This window comes from Anguilla anguilla, chromosome 3 (assembly GCF_013347855.1).
Source record: "Anguilla anguilla isolate fAngAng1 chromosome 3, fAngAng1.pri, whole genome shotgun sequence".
Taxonomy (NCBI): Eukaryota; Metazoa; Chordata; class Actinopteri; order Anguilliformes; family Anguillidae; genus Anguilla; species Anguilla anguilla.
Genome location: NC_049203.1, coordinates 57909997 through 57919754, shown reverse-complemented (window position 1 = coordinate 57919754; position 9758 = coordinate 57909997). Strand labels below are relative to the sequence as shown.

The 9758-nt window shown below is 39.4% G+C and overlaps 1 protein-coding gene and 1 long non-coding RNA gene across 3 annotated transcripts; both read right to left on the bottom strand.

Moving 5' to 3' along the window:
- Window positions 1-593: 593 nt before the first annotated feature.
- LOC118222405 lies at window positions 594-4969 on the bottom strand. Of its 2 annotated transcripts, none has more exons than XR_004764279.1 (3): window positions 4828-4969; window positions 1931-1996; window positions 594-1305 (listed from the first exon to the last, which is right to left on the bottom strand). It is a non-coding gene; the product is annotated as an uncharacterized LOC118222405 (long non-coding RNA). The 2 variants fall into 2 exon arrangements; XR_004764278.1 differs by having other exon boundaries at window positions 1931-1986; window positions 4828-4958.
- A 276-nt stretch (window positions 4970-5245) lies between these two features.
- eif4e2rs1 (eukaryotic translation initiation factor 4E family member 2 related sequence 1) lies at window positions 5246-9235 on the bottom strand. The gene is made up of 7 exons (XM_035408044.1): window positions 8984-9235; window positions 8426-8537; window positions 8026-8160; window positions 7484-7588; window positions 7079-7231; window positions 6412-6548; window positions 5246-6165 (listed from the first exon to the last, which is right to left on the bottom strand). The coding sequence occupies exons 1-7, from the start codon at window positions 8998-9000 to the stop codon at window positions 6126-6128; spliced, it is 699 nt and encodes a 232-aa protein (XP_035263935.1). The 5' UTR covers window positions 9001-9235; the 3' UTR covers window positions 5246-6125.
- Between the last annotated feature and the right edge of the window lie 523 nt (window positions 9236-9758).

The window sequence follows — 9758 nt, the reverse complement described above, 5'->3', positions numbered from 1 at the left end:
CCATCTGATTAGGAAAAACAACTATCCTGTATTGCTTGTTTTCCAGCAGCAGGTATGTCGACTAGAGTACTAACAACAAGATAACACATGTAGCCTACGGGGCTTGCAAAGGCTGCAGCGGACATGCTAACTCAAAGGGCTCCTATTACCCCCTTGCTCTCCCTGAGACTCCATATTAAATTTCTAACAAATATAAAAGTATAGGGTGGTTTACAGAAGTGTGACCCTTATCAGACCCACAAAGGAAAACAGGCTGTGTTTACTGAGCTGACCAGGAGTCAGCAGGGTTTGATAAAAAGATGATGCCAGTTGCTGAATATTCTACTGGATCAGCATTATGAAAACGTTAAGCTGGTGTCTTTGATGGATTGCTCAGCTACAAAGGTTAACCCGGTGTGATAGGCCTACAGAGATGGACAAGCAGGATCAATAATGTTACCATTTTGTTACAAACTGCAATTTAGTGACATATAGCAAACCTCAAGTACAGTATATGAATTATGTAAAAACTTGTTTATTAGCTTTACAGTGCAAGGAACATATTATTGACAAGTGAAAATTAAAACAAATGCAAGAAAGTAGATATAAATAAGTATTTTTGAATCGGCAGGCTTTTTAATGGGGATAATTGGGAAACAGACAGCAGGACTATATGGATACACTGGTGTAGTTGGATCAGAGCGTTAATTAAAAAAAAAAAAAACAGTATCATTTTTTCTTTGACTTACAGACTTACATTTGCTTTTATGGTGCACGTTCAATGCTGGAGTCTGATATTGTACAGATAAGCACATCATAAGAAAGTTACTAACATAAAAGCAGAATATGACATTCAAATGAAAATAAACCCTTAGCATTATTTTCAGATTTCAGTTTTCCTTACCACTCTGAGCCCTTAGAGCCCTAAAGCTAAAGAGATGCACTGTTATCTACCATAGTGCAGGCACGACATGGCGTTCTCTTCAGGCAGCGGTAGCAGAATGCAGTACGGCAATGTGGGCACACAATGTTTCGACAGCCCTGACCAGTGTGAGTCAGAAGGGCTTTGCAGCTCGGACAGGCCCGAAAGAAGGGACATCCGTGGACAGAGCTCCGATCGGCAGTGATGGTCTCGTTGGAGAGGAGAGCAGCTCGGATTGCGCACCCTGGAAGAGTGCAGGAGCTGCCCCCAGTCACCCCCTGGGGCCAGTCTCGCCTGCAGGCCCAGCAGAACTGGTACACACGCCGTAGTGTCGTGGAGCAGAGGGGACACGTTGACCGGTGACCATCAATTTTCTTACCACTCCTCTGCTGGCAACGGGGACACTATGGAGGAGAGAGGGTGGCAAAAAGATACAGATTCATAAGCACAGCTACATTTACAGTCCAAAAAAAAAGAATAGATATTAAGTAGGCAAATTATGTAGTACATTTTTTAAAGAACTCCTGACTGAATTATGACCTACACATATTTCCTCTACTATTGTCTATCAATATCTTTACTGTTTTACAGACATACTGTAAAACAATGTCAGAGCAATCTGCATAAGAGTGGCTAGAATTTAAAGATATATCCCATGCCCAATTTGAGATAGTCATGACAATGCATGCATCTCCTGATGCCATGGAGGATATTAACTTTTGGTGAATATCTGACATGAGGAACTGGCAGAGGTATGCACTCTACTTGAGTGCCATCTTATAGTTTCAGTTAAGTAATACAACAATCTTCAAAAAGGTGCAGTATCCAGTTAGGTTCTTAGAAAATGGATTTGTTGCTTAAAAGACTGTCTGAAAAATGTATGAATAGCTACTTCAATTAGTACAACACATCCGATGACCTTGTGTAGCCACATACAATACCTCACCCAGTCCTGCTTGTCTAACTCCACAGATCCTAAAGGTTCTCAATTCTGTGTTGGCGTAACAAGAATGGCATTGAGGTGGTTACCTGTACCACAAGCTCACTCATAATCCCAGAAGTGGCTGAGCAGTTATCCAGGTAATCTATTGTTAGCTCAAGAAAAAAAGGATTGCTGAGTTACTGAAGGGAAAAGTAGTGGTTTAATAAGATAATTATATTGCTTAGAGGCAACACAAAACACTCCTTGATAACTTGTTGATCTCATAATTTACAATCATGCTCTAAATTTTAAGATTTGGCATAGTCTAACATAACTAGGCTAAAGTAAGCACGCACCTTATATTGACCTGTGGACGTATGTGTAAGCAAAAATACCATGCATTTTGCTCCCTCAAAATCAAAGCATGTCCATTTCAACAAAACATAATCAAAATCAATACTGGACAAGAAACGTGCTAGGTAGGATACAGTCTATGAGTAACAGCCTGTCTTACCGAGTCATAAAAGACAGGAATCAACCAAGGTAAATTGAAAGGAAGCAGCATTAGCTTCAATGAACAGGTGGCTTTTGACTACCAGTGGTGGACAAAGTACACAACTCCATTACCTGAGTCAAAGTATAGATACCCCTGGTCAAATATTACTCCACTACAAGTGAAAGTTGTTCAGTCAAATTTTTACTTGAGTACTGGAGTACTTGCTTTTAAAAATACTGAAGTATTCAAAAGTACATTTTATTTTTAATACCAACGCACTGTTGTATTGTTTCTACGATGCATTTACAGAAGCTCATTTACAGATGCATTTTTACTGTTATTAGATAGCAACACATGATTGACAGGGGTTAAATTGGGATTTGGGAGGTGGGTGGACCCTGAAATCCGGTGGCAGGTGGGTGAAAAAAGGTACAAACCAATGAATGTCTCAGCTCAAAATAATTGTATCTTTAATGTATTGTGCACATAATTGTAATTAAGGAAAACAATGTTTTAAAAAGAATGTATACTATTGATGCATAATATGCATAATTTACATAATATATTTCAAGTTTATTGAGTGTCATTAATGCTGAGAATTTTTTTTACTTTTTCCTCCTTTATCCATGTTTCTTAAACTGGTAAGGCGCAAAACTTTTCTTTAAACTAATCATTGATCTCAAACTGTTTTAATTTTCAGTGGTTAACAAGCTTGCAAACATCTGACTAATCTAATGGAAAGGGACACAGCTTCTTTGCATTGTGTTAGGGAGATTAAATGATAAATGCGATTTAGAAAAATCCGTTTTAATCGCTAAGCAGTAGCGGAATCTTCCCCTGATTTTCCTTGAGTATCAATACAATTAATCCACAAAATAGCCTACTCAATACTATCATATATAGCCAGCTCTCCCCAAATAGGCAGTTTTCGCGAGTAGCCTAGGCCGTATAGCCTACATTTATTTTCATTTGCAGTACGAAATTGTGCACCTTTTTAATCAACAATATTTGCGGATACACTTCTTTCTCCGCACTCGTATTCATGGCAAGTATCTGCAATGCGTAGGCTAGATTGTAAACACAATTGAAGTGCAGGTTTTGTTTGTGCTGGTTATTCTGAGAGCTAACATAGTAGATAACAGACTGGTGTATCTTATTTGTTAAGTGTAGACTACTTGGTGATTAAAACGGATTTTTAACGGATAAATTGAATTTATGATTTAATCCCCCTAACACGGTATGAAGACGCTGTGTTAGGCTAATTGTCATTTGGTTAATCCGATCGTTGGCACGCTTGATTATAAAGGAAAATTACTAATGAAAACAGGTTGAGATCAATGATTAGTTTAAAGTAAAGTTTTAGGCCCCACCAATTTTAAGCTCACCAGTCGCCGTTGAATAAAACGTTATGTATGTGGGAAAGATTCAATCCTAGCTTAGCTGCTGACCAGCAACCTGCTGATTTTGCTTAAGCAATCAAAGTTGCCGTTAATAATAGCCGGCGTTCGTGGGGGCTGTTTATCCACCTCTAAAATGCTGCATAGATTAAATTGCATGTTAATGAAACTACCTACCGCGTCCGCTCGACACATGATTGACAGGAGTTAAATTGGGATTTGGGAGATGGGTGGGCCGGGATCCGGTGGGAGGTGGGTTAAAAAAGGCCTCGACATGCTTTTTCAGGTTGGACGGCGAGTTTTTGCATGCAGCAATGTATTTCGTGCGCGGTAAGCAGAGCAAACATTTAAAGCAATATGAATCTTTTTGAATTTCACAAATCTCAAACATGGACTTGAGATATGGCCATGGGTGCTCTGGTGGCGAAGAATCATCTTTACCTTCTGCCGTCGACATAATTACCGCCGCCAAGTTCAAATTGAACTGTTCAACCACTGGTGCAACAAGAAAGCACTTCGAACTTGACCGACAGGGTATTAGGAGTAGGGTACTGTGATTGCTTTTTCTCCTGTGAGGAACACAGCGTGTGGCCAATCGCATTTTAGAAAATAAAAAAATATTAAACTGTTGACTTCAAAGCTATGCTTCAAAGTAACGAGCAACGACAACCTTCATAGAAATGCAGTGGAGTCAAAAGTACAATATTTAAAAGTACAATATCTTTCAAATGTAGTGGAGTAAAAGTCATTTTTCCAAAAAAATAAATACTCAAGTAAAGTACAGATACTCGAAAAATGTATTTAAGTACTGTACTCAAGTAAATGTACTTCGTTACTGTCCACCCCTGCTGACTACCAACTTTAACTGCTTTTTGCACTGTTGTTGATTTAAATGTGCCCATAAACATGCCAAATAACTAACGATAGCAGTTTCTCTGTTATCAGGCCTACACAAATATGTACATTGTTTTTGTTTCATTATTACATTGCCTCAAAAACATCGGAACTGCTTTCCGATTAACCCAAAACACACAAGTTACAAAAGGGGGTGTGTAGTTAAAATCTTAGCTTTAGAACTTGATTTATCTTTAGAAAGATTGATATGACATACCTTATTTTCGCCTCTTGCTAACAAGTGAACAGTTGACAGCTTTCTGCTACGCTCCCTCAATGCAAAAGTAAAAGTTTTCTCAGCCACTTTACTTTCACTTTCTCTTAACTAACCTTTTAGTCCTATAAATTGAATCCTTCCCTGATTGAGTGCTGCTGGCCATACATTTGAATATTTAAGAAAGTATTTTTTTCCATTTCCGCTTTTAAAAAAGAAAAAAAAACCTTAGGTAGAGAAGAATTCAGTTAATATATATATTCAATTATATATACATATACACATATATACACACAGACATACATATATGTACACACATATATATATATATATATATACACATATACATACACACACTTATGAACACATTGCATATATATATATACATATATATATATATATATATATAGAATATAAAATGTACACATACAACGGTAATATTTTATTTCATTAGGAGTACTCGTTTTGACAGTTTCACTGTGCAAGCAGGCACACATGCAAAAACACACATGCATGCACACACACACACACACAGTTGAAGCAAAGTATTGGCACATGTCTTTAAAAGCAATGTGTACAGCTAGACCAACTGACTTGACAAATAGCAGAAGGGTCTAGATTATTTTGAATATTGGACAGAATTATGAGGGAAATACAGAAAAGGCCACTAATTTTTTAAACGAAATCCCACTGCTTCCTACAGCACCTCACTCGAAGTAAACATCATCCACTGGAAAAAATGAAAACTGGCATACTCAATGGCATTCTCAGACACAATGCTGAAAGAAAAACATATCTGTGTTTATCAAATTATTTACTTTTTAACAAGGTTAACCCAGGTTAAATCCATGCCAGACAAACACTGCAGGAAATGGACGATTTATGCCTCAAAGAGATATACGACCCTGTAAAAAAACAAATAATAAACTTGGAAATAAACCGTAACAGCTTCAACAATAACATTTTACCTTTAGCATACAGAGGCACACACATAAGACGGTACAATAGACAAAAAGGAACCAAACATTCTTTGTGGATCCTCCAAAGGTTTGTGCTGCTGTATTGCATATTGCTGGAATCGCAGTCCCTCAATGTGGTCCCTTGGTAAAAGCTTTACCAGCCAATGGTTTTTTTCCTTTACATTCACTCATCCATTGTCTCATTTGTTTTGGTCTTTGATTTGCTTATTTTAAAGATGCCGAAGTCCATCAATGCAGGGGTGAAATGTAGAGCTGCATTCATGCATCCATCCATTATTTATCACCCATTTATTTATCAATTCTCCCTTCACAAAGTGGTTTTCACAATGTGATCTTCGTATTGCGGAAACTGGAGTTGTCCCTGTGGGAAAACAGACATGATGGCTGTTTAGACAAACAGGAATCAACAACCAAGAACAATCAGTGAGAAGATGTTATTCTTTAGAGTGGAGCATGATGGATTTGAGATTTTCAGGTAAATCAACTGCTGTGTGGATGTGTGCATTCCTGAATGTGTTTACTGTGAGATGTGCAGTGCAGTACGGGCGTCTCAGGAAGAGTGCATTCTATGTGATGTGTGTGTGTGTGTGTGTGTGTGTGGACATACTTGAGGCTGTCGTTGTGAGTCTTGTATTCCATGATGGTGTTGGGGGGCAGGTTGAGGACCCGGCGCAGTGTGTCTCGGATGCGGGAGGTGGTCACTTGGTCATTGGCTGTCTTGTTCCAGATAGACAGGATGTCCTCCTGCATCAGCACCATCACACAAATCCACACACCTCAGTATTTCTGTACTCAAAATCTTCAGAGGCACTGATTTCTCATTACACTACAATCACGTAGCAGACTGGCTTCTTAGCACCGATTTCTCTTCATTCTCAGTGACTACTAATATCTGACCAAGAAGAACACTTGCTATTAATATGATCTCAAAGAAACTGGATTAACACTTAATGAGATACTGTCTCTGACTGAGCCAATGGAGATTCAATGGAGCTTGTCAGACCAGTATAGATGTATAAACTTTAAAATATTTATTAAAGAAGTAGTTCCTGAAAAAAACATTTTTTCCCCAGTCAGTGTTGTAAAAATCGTAGTCCACCATAATTTTTTTCCATTTCAGTCATTTTTTTCTTTTTTGGTTAACCAATAATTCACTTCCCTGTTACCCTCTCAGGCTTAATTTGACCCTGTATTGGATCTGGCATTACTCTCAGCCCATCTGTATCCAGCCTGGCAGTACTCCCTTATTCTTCCTTTTCTCTTCAGAGACTGACCTGGAAACGGATGGACACCACAACTCCGCAGATCTCCTCCCCAACCATGAACTGCTCCCCCAGCATGGCCAGGATTATGTTCTCCCAGAAGCGTGAGGCCAGCCCCTTCCGCAACCGAATGATCCACTTCCCACCATTCTTGTTAGCCTCATCCTGACGGCACACACACACATAAAAACTGCACTTCCCCAGTACTTTCACTTTGTCATAGGTTGCTAAGAGGGGATCAAGAGCAATTAATATAAAACATTAGAACAAATTTAGATACAGTTTCAAATGGACATGCCCAACTCTCATTGGCATAGAGGGGCATAAAGCCACTATGCACTCATTCACTTTGGCTATTCATACATCTGCTTTCCCCCTTTGAATATACTAACAGGTCAACGTCTGCCACATACTCACCTCCCACATGGGCTTGATGCCCTCCTTGAAGAGATGAAAATCACTATGCCCTGTCAGGTCTCCAGGCCGGACCAGGTGACTGTAAAACTTCCAGAACTGTTCCACCTGAGAATTGGTTAGAGGGCCATGAGACAGAACAGCACATTTCCCCAAATCTCAACCCTGGGTCAGGTAATCCACTCTTGATTAGGCTGGTAAACGACTTCCTAAAGACTAAAAAATCAGTTCATAACACTCCTAACAAAACTTTATGCTTTGTGCTATTCTGTGGCCAGTGCGGTCTTTATAACAGATGTTCCCCAAAACCCAGCGTCCCAAATCCCTTGTCAAGGCATGAACTAAAGAGTTGGTTTACAATACACCATATAAGTCAGAGCAATCATTGTTGATTGTACTTTATTTCCTACCAATGAATCAAAACAACAAACATAAACCAAGCTGAATATCCAGCCCACTTGGATGTGTGATATGGTTCCTTTTACTTTGTATCAGCGCGATAACCCCAACCAGCCCGTCCCATCCCTTTGCCCTCCTGGACTTACCGATGCCACGGTTCCGATTTGCCGAATGTTCTGCTCGTAGCTCTGGGTGTTGGCTGGTCGACTGGGTGTGCGCCGCGAGTACCAGAAAGTGTAGTTGTACTGCAGCGGATGCTCCCCCACCCCTGGGGAAACAGTCTGAGAAAGAGAATATGGACTGAGCGCCAAGTTCCTGTGTATTTGTAAAAATCCTCTCACTACAATTTTACTGGCAAGTGTAAGAATGTGTGTGGTATGTGGGAAGGTTGACGTATATTGAAACTGAATGGCAGTGGTGACACGAACAATCAGATGAGATGCGCGTGGCCACAAATATACACTAACGTCCAGTACCACAGGTAAATTATAGTCAGAAGAAAACTGCAACAGTGAACTGTCCACAGCAAGTACAAATACGAAGTACCTTTCGCCGCCCGTTGTTGTTATTGTTGTTCACTGAGCTGTTGTCTGTATCACTCTTCTCCTCTCGGTTCATGACTGGGTCCTCATGATCTCCGCTGTCATCGTCCTTCAAACTGGCGAGACAGTGGATATTGCAATTAGGTTCATTTTTCCTAAATTTAGTTGGCGAAGCACTCCAAGCATGTAAACTAAGCAGTAAACATCATTCAGCATAAATGTCCAGATTTAACAGCCTATCTGAACTAGCCGACGGACTGGTAAAGATGACGCAAATTTTAGCAGTTTAAATTAACATTAGAAATATATTAAAGTGAGTTAGTTTCCAAACTTCCGGTTAACTGCCCAATTTAGCTAGCTATCCAGCTGCTAGCTAGCTACCTATTAACGCGTGGGCATACACGGCGGATATGCCACATTCTCATTGCATGTGATTTCGCAGACACCAATACATTAAGTAAGCGAGCTTGTTACCATCTGTACATTAATACAAATTATTATACAACGCTGCCAGCTGGCTAGTAGAAAATACAAGTCAGCATGGTGTATTTATACAACTTACTGATCAAACTGATTCATTGTCAAATTGGAAGGCGTCTTCTTCGCTAGAAGCTTCCCTTCAATATAGAGGTATCTCGTAATTTTTTAGAAAGCAACTTATTAAAGTAATATAGCTAACAACGTAATTACTTGATTTAAGTGAATACGTTAAAACGTTATATACAGAATAAATAAACTTGTTTGGGTTTACATTACTCGCGTGTAGTCGCTCAATAAAACACTCAAGAACCTACGCGCAGACGCAGTATAGAAACAAGCATGCAAACGGAAAGGATATAGGACAAAAAGAGCGACGAGGGAAAATGCGTTACTCGAAACATTGACCAGGTTTACTGCTTCGCGTGAGTGACACCCCCTCGTGGACAATGGATAACTGGACTCCGTGCGGCATTTCACTACATAAAAAAAGCCTAAAAACATATATTTTGTGCACAAATTGTTCTTGTGCGAAATAAGTATTATTTTCGAAAGTTTTTTTCATTATTATTTTTTGTGTGAAAAATAAGCCTGGTAACTAACTGTTTTGCTAGGTAGTCTGGTAAACCTGGTCTTCATGTTGACAAACATGAACATTTATAAATACACACAAACATATATAAATATGACAAACATATATAAACACACACACACACACACACTAAAATGGTTCAGATTGTCTCTCTGCCTCACAGGCTGCTTTAAAGGGATGGATTGGGAGTACATTGGAACTTGGACGATGGGCCTGTTTAGAGAGAATATCTGCTTGTAGAAACTGAATGACTGAAGCCTTGAAGAAT

Bases quoted from the DNA above. Each gene is read 5' to 3' on its own strand.
- eif4e2rs1 (XM_035408044.1), bottom strand. The intron at 8,161-8,425 runs GTACTTCGTATT...TCTCTTTCTCAG, and splicing joins ACAACAACGGGCGGCGAAAG to ACTGTTTCCCCAGGGGTGGG. The intron at 6,166-6,411 runs GTATGTCCACAC...GTTTTCCCACAG, and splicing joins ACTCACAACGACAGCCTCAA to GGACAACTCCAGTTTCCGCA.